General features: G+C 47.1%; 1 protein-coding gene across 2 annotated transcripts in view; it reads left to right on the top strand.

The window, feature by feature from the left end:
• The window catches only part of MYH10 (myosin heavy chain 10), a 1,173,511-nt gene that overhangs the window by 220,454 nt on the left and 925,859 nt on the right, over positions 1-27,198 (top strand). For both annotated transcript variants that reach the window (XM_069654592.1, XM_069654593.1), the window contains exon 4: positions 24,714-24,741. In XM_069654592.1, the coding sequence (XP_069510693.1) occupies positions 24,714-24,741 (28 nt within the window). The remainder of the gene's footprint in view (positions 1-24,713; positions 24,742-27,198) is intronic.

Below are 27,198 nucleotides of genomic sequence, written 5' to 3' on the forward strand. Positions count from 1 at the left end.
GGCTGATCACAGGGGAGAACCCCCAAATTTGGAAGCAAAATACCCAAAGAACAATCAATCTACTTTTTCAATTGGGTTTCTCAATCAACGAGAAAGTCAAGCCTTGTACCAAACAAGACCAAAATGTTCTTAGGAGCCGTCAGAAAAACAGAAGAGGGTCTAGTGTTTCTGTCGAACGAAAGAGTACAAAGCATACTGCTGCAAATACCTCAGTATGTAGCTGGTTGCCAGATAACCGAACAGCAATGCTCCTGCTCGGGATGATGGCATCATGCGATTACCTGGTTCCACACACACGATTGTGCATAGGCCCAGTGCAAGAGTGGATGGAAAAATAGTGGTCTCAGGCAAGCAGTCAGTGGGACGATCTAGTGGTTGTTTCTCCAACCCCTGTTCAAGCTCTACACTGGCGGACAAAGGAGAACTGGTCAAAGGGTAAAACCCTTTCATGACCTGGCGGTGCAACCGGTTGTCACTACAGACGCGTCACTCACCGGTTGCGGAGCCCATTAACTTCATCTCACAGCACATGGTTGTGGACTCAGATCATGGCTCAAAATCACATCAACCTTCTGGAACTTCTAGCAGTGCTCAAGGCATTACAAGCCTTCCAAGCACACCTGGCAGATCAGACCGTTGAAATACTCAGACAGCATCACTGCTATGTTTTAAATAAACAATCAGGGGCACATACTATCCAAGTCTGTCCAGGCTAGCACAAAAAATATGGAAGTGGGCTCTCAAGCGGGGCATGTTCCTAACATCGCAACATGTCCCAGGGGAACTAAATTCTCTAGGAGACTCACTAAGCAGAGATCCTCTACCAGAAGAGCACGAGTGGCAACTCAACAAAGAGATGGTAGACTGCATCTTCACACAATGGGGCTACCCCCCCTCTAGACTTGTTTCCAACAAGACAAAACAAACAATGCCCAGACTTCGCATCCAGGTGCCCCCAACACAACTCCAAGGGGAGTCCCCTGTGGATGAACTGGTCAGAGAAATTTGCCTTTGCTTTTCCCCTAACTCCTCTGATGAGCAAAGTGGTGAACAAAATGCACAAAGAAAAAGTGACAATCCTAGTTGCTTCTATGTGGGCAAGACAACCTTGGTATCCACATCTGCGCAAACTGGCAATGTGCGACCCAATCAAACTCCTGTGCCTCTTCAACATGCTCACACAGGAGGGGGTGGAGGGGAACAACCTTGCACCCTCAGTCTATGAACTTGGCAGCTTGGCTCCTGAAGTTATAGTTTGGCCATTTAAATCAACCTCAAAGGTGTATGGAAATCCTCAAGGAGGAACGTAAACCAAACACTAGACACTGTTACTTTAACAAGTGGAAAAGATTTGTTTTATGGTGCCGGACAAAACAAATCAGACCAATAGAATGTGCTCATCTCCCATTCTTAATTACATGCTTCACTTACTAAACTCGGAGCTAGTATTTGACTCCATCAAAGTTCACCCAGTGGCTCTATCCCTTGCATCACTTCTCAGAGTAAGGTTTCCTGGTGGAAAAACCCTGTCATTAAGGCATTCATGGAGGGAGTAAAGAGACTCCAACCCCCTATTTCAAACTTGCCACCAGGATGGGATCTAAATGTAGTACTTGCAAAACTCATGGGACACCCCTTTCAGCCTATGCATAAGTCCAGCCTTAAACACCTCACTTATAAAATGTCTTTTCTGGTGGCCATCACCTCCATAAGGAGATTCAGTGAATTGCAGGCTTTCAGTGCAAGATCCTTTCTTTGTTATCCACAAAGACGAATCGGTATTAAGAAGGCACCCTAGGTTTTCACCTAAGTTCATTTCAAAGTTCCATGTCAATCAGGCCATTGAACTACCAGCTTTCTTCCAAAATCCATCAAGCTTAGCTGAGAAACTCCATACACTAGATGCAAGGAGGGCAGTACTTTACTATGTAATCAAGACCAGACAGCTAAGGAAAACGGACCAACTGGTTGTCTCCATAGCTCCAGGCAGGGAAGGAGACTGCGTCTCCAAGAACGCCATCGCAAGATGGATAGTCTGATGCATGCAGCTCTGCTACTCTGTCAAATAAAGTACTGCCATTCCCACCAAGAGCAGCTACATGGAGCTCTATCCACGCTTTTACTCAGGACTACTGCATTGACACTCACTCTAAAGCAGATACCCAGGTGGGACAAGCGGTACTAAAACATCTATTTGCCGATGTACAATCTCACAACCCACCACCTTCTCCAAACACTGCTAGCTAGTCTATGCATAGCATGTGATCTAAGCATATTCCTCAAGCCTCAGAAGGGATACATTACTCACCGTAATTGTATTTCTGATGCTTGTATCTGCTTAGATTCACATACACCCACCATATCTCCCCTTGGAGTAGAAGGTGCATAGATGTTATCTGGGCTTTATCTGATACATAATCTGCTTTACTACACCTGTACTCGCGCTACACTGCATGCAACCTCATGTTAGAAACAAAACAATCTGAGGGATCTTGACGCGTGAAGCACCAGGGGTACAGTAGACTTCACACTAGGAATAGTATTACTGGCACGCCCTGTCGACGTCCCTTTTCGAGTTTCAAAAACAACCACTGTAATACTCTGCAGCCTCCACTAGATGTTGGCCTATGCATAGCATGTGAATCGCAGCAGATACAAGCATCAGAAATACGATTACGGTGAGTAATGGATCATATATATATTGCAGCAGTAACAATATATATATATTTCTGAGGCTTGTGGAATCTGCTTAGATCACATGCTGTGCATAGGCCGACATCTAGTGGAAGCTGCGGAGTATTACAGTTTGTTTTTCGAAACTTGAAAATGGTCGTCGACACAGGGCGTGCCAGTAATACTATCCCTAGTGTGACGTCCACTGTACCCAAGATCCCTCACGCATCTAGGATCCTCAGATTGTTTTTTTCCGCCATACTGGTCGGAAGCATTTTGCGGAGTCCCCTGGCCTTAGCCATACTTTTGCTAAAATATTGATTAATTTACATCCTTTCCCCATCCCAACGTCGAACTTCGACACTCGACGTCGGCTGGAGAAGAAATCGACCGTCGGCTTCTGCACGACGGATTTGGGCCTCGGAAGGCCTCTGGCCTCGGCCCGGGCCTTGGAAGGCCTCTGGCCTCGGCCCTGCAAGTAGGGAGAGTGGGGGGTTGGACATACTCTACACTCTTGGTATATAGGTACACCTTATACATTTCCTACACTTAACAGCCCGCTGCCTCAAGGTGCGTATGAGGGTACCCCTTTTCAATTCTGCCCCAAGTGCAATCGCAAATACCCTTGGGTCGACAGGCACGCCACGTGCAAGCTCTGCTTGCCGAGGGACCACCCCGAAGCGAACTGCAGAGCGTGTAGTAGATTTAAACCTAAGACACTTAAGGACCGTTCGACGAAGCGTTGGGCCCATCACGCCAGGCAGGCGGCCATGGCAGCGGAGGGCGCCTTCAGCGATGGCAGCGACGCCGTGCTTTCGGACGGCGAGGGCATTACAGTGTCGAAAGACAGCCGAGCGCAGGTCCCCTACCTCGGAAGGTCGTCCGACAGGGCCGCTATGGGGAAGACCCCCGGCGACACAGGCGCTTCACACACCACTCACACAACACACGAAGTCCAACCCGAGACTCGACGACGTCGAGTTCTCGGAAAGAGGCACAAACAGAACGGTCCGAATCGGTGTCCTCTGGGCGTTCTCGATCGAGATCGCCGCATGACTCCAGGCAATCATCCACTCTTGCCAAGAGTGCCTCGCTCCCTAGGCTAACAGAAGTTCGATCGTCGGAGGATGAAGACGACTTCCACCCCCAGGCCGTGCTCCAGGAGTCGGAGCCCGCAGATGAGATCAGCGCGGCCCCACGTTCGAAGGACAGGGACTCTACCCCCGATCCTTGACGCCAGGCGTCGAAAACCTCCGGAGCCACAAAGGGACAGGGAAAACACTTTTCCACTCACGGGGAGGGGGGAAAACAGCAGAAGAAGCAGCCTCTGCACTCTTCCACACCTGTGAAACACTCCACTCCTCCTAAACAGACAGACAAGACCAGGTCTGCTGATATTTCAAAAACCAGCAAATCTACTCAAGATAAATCTCCTAAACTTTCTGAGAGAGTCATTCCCAGTTCCAAAAAATGGTCGAGTGATGACATAGATAGGGTCATGTCAAGGATGTCTTCTTTGGCAGACTTTTACGATAATAATCCAAACCATTTCCTTTCATATGATCCACAAGGGGCTACACCCTCAGGCTCTAATGATCCTATCCCCCCCGAGTAAGAAGCCCCGGTTTGAGACACAGATGAGGTCTACAGACCCCTTCGAGGTACAACTATACTCACGGCCATACTCACTGTATCAAGGAGAGACTTCCTTTGGTGAGGACCAAGATTTTGGCTTGGTAGAAGAGCAAACCGGGACTGGCTACTATGGGGATGATGAGGACCAAGAAGAGGAAGACCCTGAAACCTACAGAGTAGATTCCCCGGTAGAGAAGGAAGCCCCGGTTACCGACTCCCCTGTCGATAACCAACCCCTCCTGAACGAGGTTCTCGCACGTGCAGCAGAACACTTCCATATTGACACCCACGGTGTCCAGGAAGAGAGGGACTTCGCCGAGGAGTTAGTGGGAGAAAGGAGGCCTGTTGCCCAGACCATCCCTATCCTTAAGTCTATTCAGCGAAGAATAGACCCGTCCCTGGTGAACCCGAACCTCACCAGAGCAGTCAATCCCAGAGTTGAAAAACTTTTCAGGGCAGCCCAGTCTGACCCTCTCTATATAAGAGGACATCTGAAGCCAGACTCCCTAGTTGTCACTAACACTCGTAAGAGAGCTGGAACACCCTTGTCATCGTCCGAAGCTCCTCCAGACAAGGAGAGCAAAAAAACTATATGGTTTCGGCAGGAAAGTAGCCTCAACGTCCGCCTATCAGGCAAGGATTGCAAACTCCACCACACTATTGGCCAGCTATAACTGCCATCAGTGGGAAGAAGTCGCAGCACTCATAGCCTCTGCACCAGAACCCTTAAAGGGCCATTTAGCACGAATTTCCACAGAGGGTAGAGCCGTGTCTGGTTGCATTTTAAAAGCAACTTTTGACGCCGCGGACAACGCAGGCAGATTGATAGCAGAAGGTACTGTTATCAAGAGACATGCGTGGTTACGGCAGTCTGGTTTTAAGGCAGAAACCCAGGCATCATTGTTGGACAAACCGGTGGAAGCCGATCTGTTGTTTGGTAAGGCGGTCGAGGACGCGCTGAAGAATGCCAAGGACGAATACGAGACACAAGTCCCTTGGCCAGTTAACCAATAAACCCCCTAACCAGAGAGGGAATAGTAATTTTCGTCGCCCACACGGCCAAAATTCCCAGAGAGGATCTAACTACTCCCAGGGGCAGGGTGCACAGTGGAACAACAACAGCCAAGTCTACCCAGGGTTACGGCAGGGGTAATAGGAGAGGATTTGGTAAAGGCAGAGGCAGCCCCAGTAAAGGAGGCGGCACGCCTCCACCAAAGCAGTGACGCTCAGTTCAGGGTCCCTTCTCACGCAACCCCAGCAGGGGGACGCATTTCCAACTTCACCCAGGCTTGGGAAGGTATTTTATCAGACAGATGGGTGCTGTCAACAGTATCCACAGGGTACTGTATAGAACTACTGCTGCGTCCCCGGAACCATCCTCCACGACAGAGAGTACACTCTTTAGAACATCAGAAGATTCTCCTCGAGGAGATCGTCATTCTGCTAGCAAAGGACGCGATAGAACTCGTCCCGGGACACCAGGTAAACAAGGGTATTTATTCAACTTACTTCCTTGTGCCAAAAAAAGATTTGACAATGCGCCCAGTATTGGATTTACGGCCTGCCAACAAGTATGTCAAGCCCCAAAAGTTTTGTATGACTACGCTACAAGAGGTAATCCCCCTCCTAAAAAAGGGGGATTACATGGCAACCTTGGATATGAAAGATGCCTATTTTCATATTTCCGTGTTCCCAGCGCACAGAAGGTACTTGCGCTTCAAGGTGGACAGTCAGCACTACCAATTCACGGTACTGCCCTTCGGGATAGCTTCGGCACCAAGGGTATTCACCAAGGTACTGGCAGTGGCGGCTGCACACCTACGCAGGGAGGCAATCCCGGTGTACCCTTATCTGGACGACTGGCTCATAACGGGGGAAACCCCAGTAATTTGCAGGACAAACATTCAAAGGACTATCGACCTCCTCCAGGAATTAGGCTTCTCAATCAACGAGAAAAAGTCAAGCCTGGTGCCAAGCACCTGCAAACAGTTCCTAGGAGCAATCCTAGATACTCAAGAGGGGGTTGACCTTTCCTTCAGAGGAAAGAATTTGGAATATACTACTGCAAATTCCGCAATATCAGTCCGGTCACCAAATAACGGTACGCAAAGCAATGCGTTTACTGGGCATGATGGTGTCATGTATTTACCTGGTCCCCCACGCGTGCCTGTGCATGCGTCCCATGCAGGAATGGTTGGCGAAACAGTGGAAATCAGTGGGACGATCTAGTGTTCGTTTCGCCAACACCCTGTTTCGCCAAGTTTCGAAAAACAAACTGTAATACTCCACAGCTTCCACTAGATGTCGGCCTATGCGCAGCATGTGAATGTAAGCAGATACAAGCATCAGAAATAGGATTACGGTGAGTAATGTATCCAATATAGGCTGAGTTGGCCCTGCCGGGATTCGAACCTGCATCTGCAGGCTTCCCACAGATGTCAGAACAAACGCTCATCTCGCTGTGCTATCTGACCGGTTAAACTGATTGCCTAGATCCATAGGAAATGCACACATTCTATTGCTAATAAAGGTTGACTTGCATGACTGATTTGGCCGATATTTTGCAAAGAAAGTTTAAGACCCACCCCCCCATCATGTAACAAACACGCTGTTTTCGGCCAACTCCCATTCATTTTCTCTTAGAGGAAAAGCAAAATGTCATCATGCTAGAGTACAAGAAATGCAGGACGGAAATGGACCAAATAAGGAACAACTTGGGTACGAAGCATTGACTTATTTTCTGGGACTGGTTTGGGGTTATTCCGACAAGTAGTTTTTAAAATATTCAATGGGAAAGGGGTACACCCTTCTCCCAAAATTATAGCTCCATCTCTCATGGTGTTTTGCAGCAGAGGCTTTTCTGAAATGAAAAGCCAGTCTTTTTTTTTTGTGTGGTTGTTTTATTTACTTATTTTGTTTGCTCCATGCGAACGATTACTGCAGTACCATTAGGGAATGCGAAAACGAAAAGAGTTAAAAAAGCTATTTGAACGCGGGAAAAAGGTTGAAATTGAATCGGGCTAGAGGTGGTGATGGGGAATGAGGTGATCATGTAAAGTTGGGGGTGGTCTGGGGAGCCAGCTACAGTTGGGATGTTTTCGCATTATTGAGGTAATTTTGGGAAATTACCGCCGTAATAACTGAAGACTCGCTCGGCAATGAAAATGCGTCACAAAAAGCAACGGGAGAAAGGGATTAATGGGCTGAGCAGGGAGGTAAACATCACTTGGGTGGGTGGGGGGACCTAGGGAAAAGTAAAGAGGCATATGGGGATCACCTTTGAGGAATTTACAATTTTCAAGCATTATCGGTGTAATTAGCACAATATTATCGGTGGAATGAAAACTGAGAGAAAAATAAATGGGGGACATCTGTTGTGATCACATGGGTCTTTGTGCTAGTAGTCCTGGTCGGTGGTCCCCAAAGAAAGCTGTTGGTGCACCATGTGCAGCGTCCATGGCTAAAGGCCACAACGAGTGGGAATGAAAGAAACCTAGTGTATTAAAATATACAGTGGGCACGGCCAAAGACTGTGCTCACTGGCCACGGCCAAATGCCATGGCTAGACCCTTGAATAAACTATGGTATAACACAACTGTAGAAATGGATTAGCTAAGAGACAGTTAAGGTTGTTGAGCTCATGACAATGTACAGAACAGATGGGTCCACAATTGGTAAGACAGCTCAGTGTTTGAGTGGTCACTCGATGTGATCTGTGTGTGATTTGCAGGTTTGAATGCCGGCAAGGGCAACTCAGTCTTTCATCCTTTCGAGGTTGATAACTAGGTACCAATTTTTATTGTTGTTGTATGTATATGTATATGTATTCTATGTAAAGTGCTTGGCGTAAGCGCTATATAAATAAAACATTATTAGATCAAGGGGTCATCAACTTGGGGATGGAGAGTTAAGAAGATTATCGGTTCCCACATCCGCTGAATTTCAAGGATTCTGTTGTGGTAAATCTGATCACCTTAACGTTCCCTTAACTAAAGTTTTTTTCAATGGAAAAAAATATATACATGTGATTATTTTACTTCCTTTTTGGATGCACCTTCGACGGGTACAGATTGCAAGAGACGAACTTTTCAACCATTTATTTCTAGCATATTTTAGAGCTAATCATAATTTTACGAGGTTATTTTATCATGCAGTGACGGCAACCTTTCAAGCATACGGTTTGCTCCTTTTCTTTCTACAATAGAACACGTTCCCTGTTTGCCCACTGTGTCCTCTAAAGGATAATTGGCATAGCTCGCTCTAAAGAGAACATGGCCTGCATACAGAATAATGGTCGCCTGTCGTGATCCATTATAGAGCAGTGTACTTTTATCTGCTCCTGTCAGTAAATTGCTTTGCCATTTAACTAGTTCGAAAACACCTGTGATGCCATAATTTGGCAGCAGTTGCCAAAGCCAGGAAAAGTTCCAGTCCTTCCTACAGAGCAATTTTTATTGCATCCGGTAATCACTTAAAACGCTGTCGAGGGGGGTGGGGGTGGGAGAGAGGGAGAATTTGAGGGGTGGCAGCAGTATTTTCTCAACAGAAGCTCCGGGAGTAAAATGAGGGCATGCCTCCTAATGTTTTCCCGTGACACATAGGTTGGAAGAAATGTTTCCTGTGGCAACCACAGCATACTTTTGGGTAATATCTGTGGTTGTTCTACTAGCAATATAATCCACACCTCTCCCAGCAGCTGTTTTTGAAATAGTGCCATAAAATGGGGCAGACCTATTTGCTATGATGATTGGAATGTGCACCGTGGGTTTGGGGTATAGCGGTATAGACCTGCAACGCGAGAATATATCGAACGGAACAATCTGCCCAAAAGGAAGGCTAGGTTGGTTAGCCATTATGCTGGTTTAATAACTGTAAGGTTCAGGATGCCAACTTTTGATTCTCCTGTTTGCAACCGGGACACCCAATTCAACTTTGACCGTTTATGATTTAATTTTGTGGCAAGAGCTACCTTTCTGCAGAAGGCTTAACATTTGTGCTCAGACAAACATGGGCTACTTATTTGAAGTCCTGGGACTTGGCTTTCTAGTGAGATGCAACATTTGTGCACCGGGATGAAGAGTTTGGCGGTTTGAAGCAGGGAGCAATATTGTCAGAGGTTAAAGGATTTCTTTAAGCCATGTTTCTTGAAAAGTAAGTATAATCCTGTGGACCTGGACCTACTGTAGCATTGCACAACGTAGGCGCAGCTTATCGTAGAATTCCAGGCTTGTGGACCATTTGGCATGCCATGCCTTCAGACAGCATTGTAGGACCTGCTAGTAAAGGTGTATATGTATGTGTGTATATGTATGTGTGTATATATATATATATATATATATATATATATATATATATTCTTTTTATTATTTTCATCATTATGATCAAAAACCGAAAAAAGACACAAGTGAGCACAAATCAAGAACAACATCAAATTAAACCCCCCCCCCCCAGGACGCCAATGGACCACCCCGCCCAACCCTAGCCCCCTGCCACAGATTATCCATATATGTCCAAAAGCTTGAGTCTCTGAGGGCACCATTGCTCCCTGAAGTCCCCTTTCAAATATGCCAAAGTCTCTCCCCAATCCGCCGAGAACTTTTCCAACTCATTATTAATTGCGTAAGATGTCCATTCAATCGAGACTATGTCCCACATTTTCCTTAACCACTCTTGCTCCGTCGGGATCGTGGGGCTTTTCCACCTCTGAGCGATGAGGGCCATCGCGGCCAGGGTGAAGATAACTTTTGCCTTTGTTCTGCCCTTCCCCTCCTCTTCGCCCCCAATCCTCTTTCCCAGTAGAATCTCACGCGGGTCCAGATTGGTCCCCTCACCCAGCGACTGGGAGAGGGCCTGCGCCACCCTGCTCCAGAATGGCCTGATGGCCGGGCAATCCCACCAACTGTGGGCTGCCGAGCCCTTTTCCACACATCCCTTCCAACAATTCGCCTCCGTCGCCGGGTACATCGCGTGCAGGCGGTCCGGAGTATAGTGCCAACCATACAGGTATTTATACCAAGCCTCCTGCAGCTGTCGCCCTCGCCACCCTTGGGATCATCTTCCAAAGCCTCTCCCAGTCCTCCTGTTCCATAGTGAGCCCCGGTTGCTGCTGCCAGCTCCTCATGTACGCCCATGTGGTTGCTGAAGCTGCCTTCTCTAGTTGTCTATACAAGTCTGAGATTAGCCCTTTGGATCCCTCCTGAGTAGTGAGAAAGCGCTCAAAATGTGTGAGGCCCGGCGTTGCCGCCTTTCTTATTTCCCCAGACATCACCCAATGCCTAATCTGAAAATAACGATGTCTCTCCCACTCCCCCACCCCGAACTCCTGCTTGCATTCTTCGAACGTTTTCACCCTTCCACCACAAAACATATCCCTGAGGGTTCTAGAGCCCCCACTCTCCCACTGTGCGAACGCCCCGTGCTCCAGCCCCGGTGAAAAGTCCCCATTATTGAAGAGTGGGGTGAACGGGGACGGGAAAGTCGTAATCCCCTGCTTCTCCACCACCCTATCCCAATTGTCCACCACTCCCATCGTAATCGCACTTAAATATAGATGAGGGCCGCAGCCTCCGCAGGAGCCATAATACTTCACCCAGATGATGCGAGCCACGGCTCTATCCATCTCTACCCAGTGCTTAAGATGGGAGTCAGCGAACCACTCCCTGATCACCCTTAATTGAGCAGATTCATGATATCGGCGAAAGTCCGGGAACGCCAAGCCCCCCCCCCCCCTCTGGAAGTCACTAGCAGCTGCCGGGATAAACGCGGCTTCTTACCCTCCCAACTGAACTCCCTGGCTGCCACGTCAAGTCTCTTAAAGAAACTTTCCGGGGCTGGAAGGGGGATAGCCTGGAAAAGATATAATACTCGGGGGAGCACCACCAGGGGCTGGAAGGGGGATTGCCTGTAAAAGATATAATACTGGGGGAGCACCACCATTCTGAGGACGACGCCCCTCCACAACCAGGACAGTCTTAGGGCTCCCCATCTTCTTAAATCTTTCTTGATGGTTGATAACAAGGGCTCATGATTGGCCCCACACCAACCCGGCAAAGAAGGTGTAATTCTGACTCCCAGGTACCGCAACCCAGCGGGGCTCCACTTAAACGGAGAAGTCGCCTGCATCTCTTCCGCCTCCTCCTTCCCTAAGGACAAGTTCATAAGATCGGATTTCAGAAAGTTGATTTGCAGACCCGATAGCTCCCCGAATTTTGTCAGCAGCTCTATACATGCTCTGATGGAACCCTTAGGATTTGTGAGGGTAAGCAACATATCATCCGCAAAGGCCGCTACCTTAGGCTGCCTCCCTCCAAATGGTATCCCCTGAATCTCATCCGCCTCGCAAATGGCCAAAAGCAGAGGCTCCAGATAGATTGGGTAAAGTAAAGAGGATTTTACAAGAATCCGTGCTACGGGATTCCTATAGTTAGCTGAGACCATTTTTATAAATCCCATACCCTGAAATAAGAATGACCACTCCACCCGGTCAAACGCCTTTTCGGCGTCGAGCACCAGAAGGACAGCCGGAGTGGACGTCTTACGCGATTTCTCCATTAGGTGGCCCACCCTTCTGATATTATCAGCAGTTTGCCTCCCCGCGACAAAACCCGACTGATCCTGGTCGATCAGAAGAGGTAAGTGCCTTTCCAGGCGCCTCGCCAGGATTTTAGTAAAGATTTTTGCCTCCGTGTTTATAAGGGCAATTGGACGGTATGAGGTGCATTCCTCCGGGTCCTTCCCCACTTTGTGGATGAGCGAAATGTTAGCCTCCTCCATCGAAGGGGTGATGCCACCCCCATCACCAAATGTATTAAACAATTGCATTAAATGCGGGACCAAGAGGTGGGAGAAGGCCTTATAAAAGGAAGCCGGGTAGCCATCGGGCCCGGGAGCCTTGCCGAGGGGAAGCGACGCTATTGTGATCCTAACCTCATCTTCCATAATTGGTCGGCCTAAATCCTCCCCTTCCTCTCTGGACAATCTCAGGAGTGGGAGACCCTCCAGGAACACCATCTGCGGCCCTATGTGTGGGCACTGTGAAGAATACAACGCCCCATAGAATTCTACCAACCTCCCCTTTATCTCTTCGGCGTGGGTGAGCCTCTTTTCCCCCTCATCTTTGAGTGCTTTAATGACCTTCTGCTCCCTTTAACCCCGCAGAAGTCGAGCGAGGAGTGAGTCTGCCTTGTTAGCCTTAGCGTAACATTTTTTCCTGACCCTGAGCATCGCCTCTTCTGCCTTTTTGGTACACAAGATCCCCAGCTGACCCTCTGCCAACCTATATTTCCTGTATGACTTCCTGGTGGGGGTCGCCTGAACCTGCTTCCTGGCCGCTTCCACCTCAGTTTCCAGCTGAGATTCCAGGCCTCTCAATCTCCTTCTCTCTGCTTTCATCGCGATGATTTTCCCCCTCAAGGTCGCTTTGAAAGCATCCCACCTCTCACACTGGCTCGTGTCCCAACTGTTGTTCCTCTCGAAGAAGTCTCGGATTCTGTCTCCCAGCTCCTCCCGTAATACCTGATCCCTTAGAAGCTCCCCAGGGAACCTCCAGCTCCACACTCCCAGCCTACGCCACCCAAGACGCATAGTCATTTGCACAACCTTGTGGTCTGCTATCCCTAGAGGGCCCACCTCCACATCCTCCACCCGCCCAACCAAGCTAGCAGAGATCCAGATATAATCGATTCGGGACTGCGTTCTATGTACATCTGATAGAAAGGTGAAACCCTACTCCTTCCCCCGTATAGCGCGCCATGCATCTCGCAACCCAGCCTCCTCCCATCTCGCCCTTAGCAGAGGAGATGCAACAGCGCCGTCCCAGTCGGTTTCATGTCGGGACCTGTCCCCCATTCCTATCCCAGGCAAGATTAAAATCCCCCATCAGGATCACCTGTCCCCTAGCAAAGTTCTCTAAAATGCCCAATGTGTCCTGCAAAAATTGGTCCTGACCCACGTTGGGGACATGCACCGAAGCATGAAGAGACCCTGAAATCTCCCTCCTCACCATAATAGATCTCCCATTGCTGTCTCTAAGAATACCCTGTGGTCTAAAGTTAACTCCCTTCCTAAAGGCCAGGGCGACGCCCCCCCTCTTCGTGGGCCCCGATGCAAACCGTATCAATGGGAAATCTCTCAGGCGCAGGCGGCTCTGGTCTCGCTTTAGTAGGTGCGTCTCCTGCAACGCCAGCACATCTGGTCTTTGGGACTTAGTAAACAGCTCCAATTTTGTTCGTTTGAGGGGGGGAATTTAACCCCCTCACGTTATGCGTCAGCCACCTGAATGCTATATGAAGGAGAAGCTTGCCTGCCACGCCCCCAATTTGCCCTTACCGCACATCCCCTTCACCTCTGAGGGAGATTACCCACCTGCTTCCCTCCCTTCTGCCCCCTACCTTTCCAATCTGCCCAGCCCAGAACTCCGTCCTCCTCCATTGGCAACCATGGTGTCCCCAACCCCCCCCTGCACCACCCACTCCCTCCCCCACCCACAAGCCCAACCCCCCTACTACTGGGACTACCCCGCCCTTCCTCCCCAACCTAGGGCTAGGACGCCCCCACCCCCCCTCCCACTCAACCAGAGCAGAAACCCTCTCCGCTCCTTCCCCTTCCCCCTAACGGGCTGCATTGCCCTTACTGATCCCAATATGTTGCGGCCCCTTCCCCCAAGCCCCTCAGCCAGCCTTAAGGGTCCACCACCCCTTATCCAAGATGATCCAACTTAAGTGCACCCCTTGCTGCCCTTTCCACTCTCCGCCCCAGACCCTCCATCCTCCCGCGGGGAGCTGCTGCCCTCTCGGTCCCTTCCTCCTCTTGTCTCCCACCGTGGACCACCCCCAGGGCCTTTGCCTTGGCCTGTCGTCTCTGGCTCGTCCTGCGCCACCAGCGGAGCCTCATCCAAGTCGATCCGCAGCAAAGTAACCCCCTCTTGAACAGACGTAATACGTTTCTGGGAGCCTTCCCAATCGAATACAAGGCCAAATGGAAACGTCCACATGTAGCGAACACCACGCTCTTTCAGCACCCTCAGTACCCGTGCCTTCTGTCTCCTCTTGATTAGGGTGATGTTTGCCAAGTCCTGAAATAAAGCCATACTCCCGCGCGGCCTGGAGAACCGCCTCCTTTTGAGCGTATCTAGCAAAGGTGGCAAGTACATCTCTCGGGCTCGAGGCGGGCCCCTTGGCAGGCCTGCCGACTCAATGGCTCGATCTAGTTCAATGGTGTCCGGACCCGCTACTCCTAAAATACTCGCGAAGATGCTCTGAATTTCCCGTTTCAAATCTTTGTCCGAGACTGACTCCGGTAATTGCTTCACCCTTATGTTACTTCTTCGCAACCTATTTTCAACGTCCTCCATCTGAATCTCGAGGTTCTGGGTCGCCACGTCCAGGCGCTCTATGGCCTCGCTATTAGCGGTCGTGTCCTTTTCTAAATCCTGGAGGCCCCTTTCCAGAAGATCAATCCTTTCTCCCAACTGCCGCAGGTCCTGCTTGATTTCCCTGAGGGCCTCATTAAGGTCTGCCCTCATCAGCTGAAACTGATCCTGGAACGTCTTTGCTAAGTTGGTGTGTAGCACCTGGATCTCACCCAGGAGATCCTGCCTGGCCGCCGGGGACAGCTCCCGTGTACCCTCCATTACCCTCCTCTCTTCCGAGTCCTCCATGTCGCCAGCCGGGCCCTCGCTCGAATCCTGCACTGACCACAGCGAGCGAAGAGTGCCCTGGAAGTCCCGCGAGTGCTGCTGGGGCTTTCCACTCTTTCCTTTTTGGCGTGCAGCCATCTGTCCGAACTATAGCCCACTGTACAGGGACTGACTCTACCTGATACTTGACTCCCCCAGTGCCACCAGGGTGGTCCCTTCACCAGGTATGTCCACAGGGGCCTGTCCCCGAGCCCCTCGCCTCCCGGGGCACACTGCCGCAGTGCGGACCTCCTTCTCCTCACGCCCCTCAACCCGCCACCAAGCAGATTTCCACGCCTAGAGGACCAAGGGACCCTAGGAGGGCTAGACGCCGGCAATTTCCAAATAACGGATTTAGTGGAGAAGTCCCCAGTGCCACCTAATCCAGGTGCGAGTATACCGCAGGACGCACCTAAAAAAAAAAAACAAAAAAAAAACAAACTAAACAAACTTCTGTATATGGCAGACCCCCGTTTGCAGGCGCACTTCCCAAAGCAGTCAATAAGCACCAGAGGTGCTCGCAGCCCACAGGACCCACGGGGGGGTGGGTACCCCAGAACCACAGCTGCCAACACCCGGCTGTCCTCACAGGACGGAGCAGCCCTCGCCTATCATTCCTCTTGGTCCGACATTCTCGGGGAGCCGCCTGCTGCCGCCCCTGCTCACCGCAGCAGCCCAGAGCTCCCAGCCGACATACTCTTCCACTCCGCCTCCAGGCCACCGCCTGTTGTCCACCTGGGTCTCTTCCGGGAGCCCGCCCGTGGCCGCGCGTCCGCCGGCGCCGCCTCTGACGGCGACACCACCCCCTCGCCTCCTGCGTGCCGCCGCCGACCGCCTAGCTCGGGCGCTCGCCACCTGCGGTCACCCGCAGACCAGCATCTGCCATAGGGGGCCGTCCTGCACCCCCTCCTCCTCTCCGGCCTCGCGGCCTCACTCGACAGCCGCAGGACGGGCTCTCCGTCTCACCCCTACGCTGGTCCGCCACAATATCAGGCACTGCTTCTCGGGGCCCCCTCTCGTCACAACGCCTCACAGCGCTCCCCAGGAAGCGTCGGGAGCTTCGCCACTCTGACAGAGTTTTTGTCAGCAGCTGGTGGGGTGGTGGACCACTCGTTAGCCGCTCATTAGCCGCTCAGAGGTCAGAAGCCGCGGACAGTACGTCTATTCCCTACTGTCCGCCATCTCGGAATCCTCTTTTTTTTTTAATCGAGCTTACCAAAACGGTTTAAGCCAAAGATTAACAGAGGATTCCTGCAACGTTTCTTTAATGGAAGAGCAGAGGAATTGGCATTTGGGCTACAGCCTGAGTGCGCCAACTGGAAAAGACCACTTCCATTCTGGGTTTACCTTTGCAGATCCTTTACAGCTTGTGGTTCTCAGTAAACTTCCCCCAGTACCATATAATGCCCCCCATGAAGATGAACCTCATAAGCACCCTGCGATCCCAAAGCCCCTGTGTTTCCACAACTAGGGGCTTTGTGTGCTAAATGGTAGATGGTATTTTCCCCTCTTAGCTTCTAGTAGTTGCAGAGATTGTGGATTACTAAAAAGCTTACTTAGGAATTGTTGTTCTCGAACACCACAGAAGGTCACAAACTCTTTGGTGAAATATTGAGATCAGACTTGACATCCGGAGCAAAGTTCTTCATTGCCTCTTTTCATCTCTAAATTGCTGCTTTTTTGCAGCACTTTCTGCAGAATTACCAACTGCACCTTCAGATAGCCACCTCAAATGGCTCAGTTGGCAAGTAATTCTTGAAAGTCAACAGAGACATCCTGGAGATGAAGGCCTTCATCCTCTGAATATGAAAGTTGAATCAGATGCAACATACTCGGATACACGAAACCTGACTGATTTGCGATCAATTGCAACTTCAAATTCCAGTCATTTCCTTCTCAATAAGCAAGGGCCAGAGCTCTCTGGAGGATGGCCGGATGATCGGTTGCTCAGGCGAGGTCTTCTGTACTGAACCCAGAAATTACGATCTGGCTATAACAGCACGTGCATTTTAGTATGCTTTGTTGCTTTTGACATTTTCCTCAACAGGACTGGAGTTGTGTATCAACTAGGGTTCACACAACTGTAAAGGCTACCAGGAAGTAGTGAAGGGAGAGTTTTTTATTTTTTGTTTGATACACAATGCTTTGCTATTTTGTGAAGTTGTTATAACTTATTCTGCACTGCAGTCTCTTCTCTTCTAATATTCTGCCTCTGTTTGCTAAGCTCACACCCGATAGAACAGTGCGTTTTTGTTCAATTTTGGCTCCCAGAGGTGCATTGGTGTTACTGAGCATACAGTAAGAGTAGTGGGGTTGGTATCATCTAGTCAAAGCATGATAATTAGCCAGTTTAAATTGTTGCCCTTTTGTCCATACGAAGGATATGGATTGAAAATCCTGACTTTCTTTTCTAACAGGCAGGGAAAGAGAAGGCCAACTGGAGAATCCTTCTCAAGACATGCAGCAGTTGGAGTGATATGTCACCATACAAGTCAGGAATTTCATCTGTGTGGCCTGGCAAGCCTGCTGAACCATGGTGCTATGGGAATTGTATGACCCACACCTAAAGCTGCAGCATGTTCTTTGCTTCCCTCGGTCAAAGCTGTTTTCTTTCCCCCCGAACTGTTGCCCAGTACTAACCCCTCTGCCTGTGCCCCCCCCCAATACTGCCCATCTTATCTTCTTACTCGGCACTTTAATTCACATGGTTCCTTCTTATATTTAATCAGTGAAATGTCTTGTTTATTTTTCCTAAAAGGATTCACTTGCCAACATCAATACAATGTGAGCAAATCAGTGTTGCCACAAGTCCAGGACCCTTCAAGATGTCTGCATTGTTTGTCTTGAAGCACATGCATATTGCATTCCTTCCATGGGAAGTATGCTTTCTTTGTTTAGAACCAACAGTGATCTAATTGGGGCTCATGTGCAGGGATCAGCACCTTGCCCTTTTAGGCACGCTCTGTCCTATTAAAATCGGTTTTTATTAAGTTTGGTTCTGTTTTGCTTCCAGCTCTGCATACATTGCTAAGATTACAGCTGTCAATTAGGACAGGCAATTACGAGCATGAGAGTTGGTCTGTGTGCGCTAGTTGTTAATTTCTAGGAAAGGAGTTTAGATCTCGTGGGTGGCAGTTGCTATTGTCTTATGGCTGCAGGTGAAAACCACTGGCTGTTCGGGGAAGACTGCATGCTGAGCCACCATACATTGGATTCCTGGCACCATGCCTCGCCTGCTGTCAGCATCTTCCCCAAGATCAGAACAGCTCTCAGGGCAGCAGCAGTAGGAAGACTAGACCCCACCTTTTGGAGTAGAAGGGCTTAATGGCCAATAGTCACTCAACTTCTACAGAACACTTAGCATATACCCGAGGCAAGTTGTAACCCACTGCCCAAATGTTCCACGTTTCTGCTACGCAATTTGTTCCTTTACAGGATTTTACAGAAGATATATGGCGCGAGTGTAGGTGTAGTTGACTCTTCGGGTTCACCGCGAAATACGCGGCTGACAGCAATGATGACACAGCCCTCGCACGTAACCCAATAAGCACCTCTAGATCTCCTCACGGATGGATCAAAGGGGACAACCCACGCAGTCTCCCGCCCAGACACACCAACACAAGTGCGATTGGGCGATTACACCACAGCTTTAGATCACAGTGTTAGGGTTAGAGGTTCCGTTCTTAGGCGAGATCAAAGCGGTGTTTCCCCAAACTGTCTCTCGTCTGTTTTTATGAAGAAGGAATGAAAAAGTAACACACTTTTCTCGGCTCACCGAATGGAGGGAGAATTCCATCCAATAGTTTCTGTAGATCTGCAAGTTCAAATAGTAGCCTCTCCAAGTCCCAGGCACTTGAGTACGTCGAGGCACAGACGATCTTCACTGCGGCCGAACACTTGGCCAAACTATTCCCGACCCCCCACACTCCGCCAGACACTCCGCCTGACTCTCCGCTGTCGGTGAGTGTTTTGTGAGCAGTGGCTCCTCCAAGGTTACAAGGTAGACCAACTACAAAAAATTTTTTTTTAAATGTAAAAATGTGTTTAAAATGTATTTATTTATAAGAACATGTCCATCAAGTTCATTCGAAAAACCATTAACAATAAGTAAAATTTAAGCAACTGCAGTACAGTGAGTCTTAATATCTATACATTTTACAAGTATGAATAAAAACTCATTTTATAATAATTTTGACAACTTTGGGGGAAAAAAGCAATAGCAATCTAATTTCAACAATATTTAATACTAATTATAGCAAAATCTACTCACAGATAAGATACAACACAAACATGGACATACATACCACACTTTACATTACAACACCACGCTACTTCTAATTAGTAACAAACATGTTGTAACATAGAGGCAATCAAAACATTACTCATACAGAGCATTAATCGCACTCCATGGTACACGGTATAAATCTTCTCAATCCTTTAACATTACCACTTGAGGGCCTTTCTGAATCCTAGGTGATTGTCAATGCTGCGGTTGTGGTGAGGCAGAGAGTTTTGGATGGTGGGAGCTTGGACGTAGGAGGAGGATCCACCCAGTCTGGTGGTTATATTGCTGGATAACTAGTAGAAAAGCTGCACTGGTTCAGAGGGCCCCAGAGGGTCGGTAGCGTGTTAGATTGTCTTGGAGGAATTAGGGGCCGGTTTTGTGGATGGCACGGTGAGTAATGCACATGGCTTTAAAGCCTGCAACATGACCATGCTATCCCATATGCTAAACGTACAAATTTGACATTTCCCAGATTGTATCCTTCAATTGAGGACTTGAATGTGCAAGAAGAGAACCCTTTGTAATGTAGAGGGATATTCTCAAATGCAAAGGGGAAACTAGCAAATTTCATGGAGTTACACTACATAAACTGTTTATGTTCCGATAATGGAGGTGCGTTATATGTAGTACTCATTGTGACAATTTAATAATGAAAGTATGTTTAAAGGACAAGTTCAGCACAAAGAAGTCTCATTCAAGCAGTATGGCATCAGTAATTTCAAACAAGTCTGAATGTGAGAGAGTAGCCCCTGAGTAGCTGTCTCCTGAAAATTATTTTGACTATTAATCCTCTGAAATGTGTTTGGTTCTATTAAGTCTCCATGGAAAAAATAATCAAACCAAAATCTCCCTTAAAATGTGAAGTGCATTTGCTGTTAAAATCAAGACTTTGTGCCGCGGCATTAATGCCTGTGTCGTAGTTCTAATTTCGTCTTGTTTCCCACTACTTTGTTGCCTATGTGTAATATTTCTGTGGGCACTTACCAATGAAGATGCCAGGAGCCAGATGATCTGCCAGAGTATATTCCACTCTTCACTTTATCTAACAGGACACATCTGCAGGAAATCCTGCATGGAAGCAAGTGGTTTAAAAGGTACTTGCCAAAGACTCCTGGACTAAGTAATTCAGTCGCCAAATGTGTGCTTTGGTGGGTGAAGGCTCCTAAAGCACGAGCAGTCTGCAGCCCGTTTCCATCTTGTGTCTGTTAGCATTAATTCACCCTGCATATTCTGCTTTCCAGGTTTGCACCTATGCTGATGACGGCTCTCTTACTATTCATCTTCTGGGTTTTCCAATATGTGCCCCCTCCCAGTTCAATAATAGTCTTTTGCTGTTAGCGTATGGCTGTGACTAAAGAAGGTGAAACGGAGTCCGTAGTAGACAGATTCTGGCCTCCGCCCCACACTACCTCACTCTCTTATAGGATCTCTTCCTTTGTTGCATTGCAGCAGTGGGTTTCCTTAGCGATAACTTTAGTTATGTTATTCTCCTTTTAGGTCCCAAAAAGTCTGTTAACATAGCCCAGTTTTCTAAAGAGCTGCCGACTCCTTCAGAGCTTTTGATTAGTCTCAAAAGGAAGTGCCACGTGTCACCACCCTTCCAGACCCTACACTGGCTCCCAGTTTGTAAGGGCGTGTACGTCAAGGTGTGACTGCTTCATGCTTACTGTAAATGAAGACCAGAGAACCACGTGGACCATTACTTCCTGCTTCGTTCTATGGAAACGCGTTTCCTGTGGGGCTGGGGAAGAGGGGGTAATCTGTATAAGGGACCATCATCAAAAGTGCATGCTACATCCAGGGCCTTAACAACAAATGTGAACATTCACATCTTCCCCCAGTAATGCTAGTGCCCAGGCAAGCACTGTTGACTCATGCGCCGTGCCTAGAGCCAAAATGCGATTTCAGAATGAAAGTTGCTTGACAGCTGCTCCGTTGAGGGAGATCTTGGTTGTGCTCTTGAGCTTTGATGTAAATTATACTTTTAGCTCTGAGTGCTCTCAAGTGTAGCCTAAGGAATCTGAATTATTTGCTTCTAAAATCTGCTCTTTAATTCCATTAAGGATGCTGCTCGTTTCAGTTCATACAAAGTTAGACAATTCTGTAGTGGAGGCCCCTTGCACTCACTTATTACGAGATGACAGTCCTAGTTTACATTTGTGACTGACTGTTCAAATCCCGCAGTCACTTTTCGACTTTGAAAAAGCTAGTGTTCCATACATTTGCAATGCACCGGGGCTCCTAACTTGGCCCCAATCTTTCCCAGGAAGTGCGTTGTCTAATGATCAACCTAGGAGTTTTAATGTAGGTGCCCTGCGGGGTGGTGGGGGTGGGGTGGTTTCGTGAGCTTCTACCCTGGTTCCAGTTAAATATTAAGCAGTATCGTTCTAATGCAAAGGCTGTTACGAGTCTTCTTCCCCGAATTCCTTCAGCATCTTCATGGCACATGTTGAGAGTGGACTTATCTTTTCTGAGCTTGTTGCTTTTAAAACCATGACAGTTATAGTATGAAATTCGTGCGCATATTAGCCTAGTGTTTTGTCTGCCCTATTCACGCAGTCTAGGTCAGCAGAGCTGTCTAAGTGTTGCATTTGCTAAAACTTTGATTCCTCTACACAGTCCGATTGCTGGAGGGGTTATCACGTTCTTGGCCACCCAGTAACCCTGTGTTTTAGTATTTTATCATGTTGACAATACTTTGTGTACTTTAAAAAATTACAAAATCAAGTGAGGCCCCTCCAGTATGGAATGTCAATTCAGGAGAGGCGCTTAACGCTGTGCACTGTTGGACTTTATATGAATGCAATGCACTTTATATGAACACCTGGAGTTTTATCCTTAACCAAAAGGTCTAATCAGGCAGTTGTATTTGACATTTCTTACTATACGGATTAGGATGGACAGTGTGCCTCAGCATTCCAGAAATAAAATACAATGTTAAGCCAAATAAAACTTACAGAAGCATGATCAAGCTCCTTTAATGGAAAGAAAAGGCAAACCTTAAAAGGTATGTTTTCAGGGCCATCAGGAAAAATGTAAAGTTTGGCAACAAGAGGTTGACTCGGGCAGAGTTCCATAGCCAAGGGTCATCTGCAGAGAAGGTTTGATTAGGGAAAATTCCCCAAGAAGGAAATCCAATCCAGGAGAGGCCCCTATAAACCATTCCATTTCGTGAGGATGGGAAGAGTAACCCAAAAAGGGTGACGACTGGCTTGTTAGGCAATGGGAAAGTAACTTTTGCCATGTAGCTAGTAATCCATGTGTTTTTGCACATAGTAAGGACAATGTAGCATGTATTTTTACTTTATTGTTCCTCTCCAGCTCAGGCAGTGATTATGTTCCATCTCCTGTCAACAGAACTGTGAAGGGAGCAGGTTCCTATGTGCCAGGTTCCCTTTTGTTGTTGGTAGCATTTTTACGTACTATTTTTAGTTATGGTTATTAGCTGGCACTTGATCTATAAACTGAAACGATTGCAGTCGCCTCAAACGAGGAAGGAGACTACTTGTGAGGAGGAACACAGCGTGTGGGATTTTGGCTATGTCTCCAGCTCTGCATCTTTAATAGATTCACACCCTTTTGAATATTCTCCATCAAGCTGTGAGTCACCAGTATATAAATAGCGTCTATTTTAGAAACGATGAAATGCAATCACTGCAGTGATCCACCATTCGTTTTTGGTTCATCTGCTCTGCACAGATGGGCTCCCTTTACCATAACCCCTCCCCTAGAGGCCATCTAGCTTAATGCGCAGATAACATGTAATGTTGCGCTTTGTGGGGTCAGAGGGAGGGTCGCATGTGAATCTATGAAAGCTGGCAATGCTGGAGAAAAATTGTTACAGTAAGCAATTCTTTCGTTCTCCTGCTTTGGATCTTTCATACATTCACATGTTGGATCGATTGCACAGCAGTTCGAAATGAATCATTAAACGAGGAGGAGGAAGTAGAGGCTAAACTCATACAGTCTGCATAGAGCTGCCTGTCCAACCTTCAACTCTTCTGATGTGTTCCTTTCGATGCAGTAGAACCTTGAAATGTATGTGGGACTATCAATGTGACTGCCCTGCAGATGTCAGTCTGTGTAGAATGTCTGTTGACAGGTAGTGGGTCTCACGAGCGGTGGGGGAGACGGTTGCTTCACCATTTCTGGTTGTGGTAAAGTGAGCATTCTGACTTGTTCTTGCTCGTTTTTTATTTTCCAATTGAACTGGATTTTTTGTGTATTGAAACCTGGAAAATGATCCTAATTATTTGGCTAGAGAGAAAATCATGTTGAGCGAATTAATGACACAAATCAGGTTGGCCTTCCCTATTTTGTTGTTGTAAATAAAACATGGTCAGAAAGGGAAAGTCGGTCTTTCCCCATTAACCCTGATCTGAGACTTCATCGGAGACTGTAGTGCCATTTGTGCCCTCTGAGGGACCTTATACTATAACTATAATCATCAGCTGGGTTGTACCGGAATGCAAGGCGATTGTAATCGCGTAATTGCTGAGCACGGAGTCGTGTTTGACGCTGATCTGCGGTTTCTCGTTGACGTCTTTCAGCCACTCTCTGCCTGTAGTGTTCATTCTGTTGAGAACTAAGCAGATCTGAAGCTACAGAACGCGATCGATGTGCTCGCAACCGTGCATCCTGAATTCTGGCTGCATGTCGCTCTGCTGCTTCCTCGGCACGTATTTGAGTCATTCTAAATCGGAAATATTGAAATGGGATCGTAAAATATTTCGTATAGCGTGTGCTTTTACGTCCAACAGATGGCGCTGTTTTTCAGTAAAATATTTAGTATAGCGTGTGTTGCTTTTACGTCGAACAGATGGTGCTGTTTTTCAGAAAAAGCAGGTTTTTACTGGTCACAGGTGTGACATCTATGTATAGTAGGTATATAAAAACACGCGCCTATTCGAATGCAACGTTGTGTCAAAATTTCAAAGCAATCGGTGAAGAACTTTCAGAGATTTAAGATTTTGAACAAATGAACATTTATATTTTTATTTGTATAGATTAGGCTCAGCCTTCTAGCTATCTTTATTTAGCAATTTGTTTAAGGGACTGAGCCCATGAGAGAAGTGGGAGTGTCATTTCTGAAACTATAGTAATGAAAACACCTTGATTGCTTGCAAAAACATTTTTTTTCTGTCAAGTCTTTTCTTTGCCTGTTGATTACCTGTGCAGGTAGTATTATAATCTTGCTCCAACTAAACATAGAACTATGCATTTGCAATCTGCACCTGTAACATATTGATAACCTCAGTTAGAAAATTGCTATGCTAGGTACTGTAGTCATCCAAAACAATGCAGTTTTGATGAGATATCTGCTCACACACAACGTTTCTATTGTGTTGTCGTAATATACACATGCTTTGATAAATGTTTGTGAAATTTCCTCAGTGAGTTACTTACAAGCAGAATTCATTAGAACCGCATTTCTTTGTTTTTCAGATCGTGAGGACCAATCCATCCTTTGCACGTACGTAAGCAACAGATTTCCTTATTTTGCATTTTCACATATGTGTATTACTTTGTTGAATTCTTTTACCAAATAGTCCACCTTTGGAGGATCTACAAAAATGCAACAAAATATTTGTTCTTCTCCTTCATGAGATTCATGGATCACATGTATCACAGTGATTGGTCATTCAAACCCGTAACATGCCTACTGCCCCCGCCCCCAAACCATTAAGCGATCGACATTTACAGCGGTAGGCATGAGTGTAGGACCTGACATTGTGAATGCTTTTTTTGAAAGCTCTTCCCATAAATACCAAGAAGTGTTATTGTAATACAATTATTTGGAATGTCTGATCTACAACTTGACCCATAGTAATATTGCTAATGAACAATACCAGGCTGCCTGTCAGTAAGCAACCTCTGCTTAAATGCTGGCAAAAAGGGAATCTTATGCTTCAAATTCCAAATTGTTAGCATTATTGCATTCTTCTAGCCAACGGCTCTAGGCCCATGTACAACTACTTAAAAAATAAATTAAAAAAACCCTAAGTTTTATCTTTGAAGACATTTTCCCCTCAGATTTAAAACATGTCCAGGAAGGCCCATTTTCAAATTGTTGTCTGTATATTGAAGGGGCTCTAAAGGTGGACCGGGAAAGGTAGCAATATGTATGTAGAACTTAATACATTTCAAGAGCATCAGTTATGACTAGTTCAAAACAGCAGGGCTTGAGTGATCCTGGGCCTTGACACAAAACCACATCAAAGCGGGTCTTGGGGGCACCACAGGTGTTAACCATTGTATGTGGCAGCCCTTGTGAGGTGCCATGCATGCTTCCCTGAAATATCTACACTCAACAATTCTTTCTTTCTCACGCCACATCGCACTACTACGATTCCGAATTGTTTCTTTTTAGGAAGAACTGGCATATCCTGTCGAAAGGAAGTATGCCCATTCCAGCTACTAGATGCGCATTCAAACGAGGACGCAAATTAAAAGAATTGATATCCCGGCATGATGTAAGTGACCAGTCGAGTTCCCAACAAACCATCACTGTACAGTGGGGTCTGGAAAAACCAAGTGGCCATGCCCCCTGCGGTATGTGCAAATGTTGTGCTTCTACTAAACGGAGCACCAGTGTAGACATTGGTCTTGTAAAACCATGACAGCAGAAGATGTTCACCAACTGCAACACCAGTGGTGTAGCATATGCAATTTGGTGTCATTGTTCAAAATTGTACATTGGACAGACTGAACGAAAAGTTAATATACGAATAAGCGCGCACAAGAGCTGTATTAGGAATAAAAACCTAACCGCTCCCATGGTTGGGCACGTTACAGCCACCAATCATGATTGTGAAGAATTAAGATGGTCTGTTTTAAAAGGAATTAAACATTTTTTTTTTAAAAGTACGCACATTCAATGGTTGTAACACGGACAGAAATACTTTGCTGAGAGAAGAAATGAGGTTAATATTTTTAACCAAAAGCCACCAGATTGGCCTAAATGAACAATTAGATTTGGTTATGTAACCATATTTGATAAGTTAACACATATGTATACCCTTGGGATGTATTTTTTTTTAAAATATGTATTCTGTCCCCGGCCATGCGTTGCTGTGGCTCAGTATGGTTAAATGGAAAAGAAAGAAAAGAGAGAGCGCACGTTTCAAATATGTTTAATTTCACAATGTTTGTGGGTATACAATATTTTTTGTTCCATTGTCTGTGCAGATATAGAGTATCTGGTTTGCCGACTGTAGAACACGCAACATATAATTGTCCATGTGAGAAGCAATCCGTGTCTAGATCTAACCCGCACAATTCTAATGATTGGCTTTGAGCTTTGTTGATGGTGATTGCAAACGCAAGTTGACATGAATTGAGCTGTTACGATTTCTGCTTCGAACGACGTCATTTGGAAGCATGAGTTGTATTTCCTGATGTTGGATAGGAAATGCTTTGATTCAGCAGTATATCCGTCAAGCAAAGTTTTTAATGGCTCTGGCGGTTCTCCAAGTTTAGGCAGTTTAATTTTCCTGGTGGTACAACACATTCCTTTCGTTTCTCCATTAAATTTCAGAGCCTTGCAATAAGAACACACTTCAGTCATGGTGCCGATGAGACGATGCCGGCTCAAACTATAAACATCAGCTGGGTTGTACCAGAATGCAAGGCGATTGTAATCGCGTGATTGCTGAGCACAGAGTCGTGTTTGACGCTGATCTGCTGTTTCTCGTTGACTTGTTTCAGCCACTCTCAGCCTGTCGCGTCTGTTGAGAACAAAGATCTGAAGCTGCAGAAAGTGACCGCCGTGCGCTCAACCGTGCATCCTGAAGTCTGGCTGCACATAGCTCTGCTGCTTCCTCGACACGTATTTGAGCCATTTTAAATCGGAAACATTGAAATGGAATCGTAAAATATTCAGTATAGCGCGTGTTGCTTTTACGTCTAACAGATGGCGCTGTTTTACAGA

This window comes from Ambystoma mexicanum, chromosome 3q (genome assembly GCF_040938575.1).
Source record: "Ambystoma mexicanum isolate Mex_15411 chromosome 3q, UKY_AmexF1_1, whole genome shotgun sequence".
NCBI lineage: Eukaryota > Metazoa > Chordata > Amphibia > Caudata > Ambystomatidae > Ambystoma > Ambystoma mexicanum.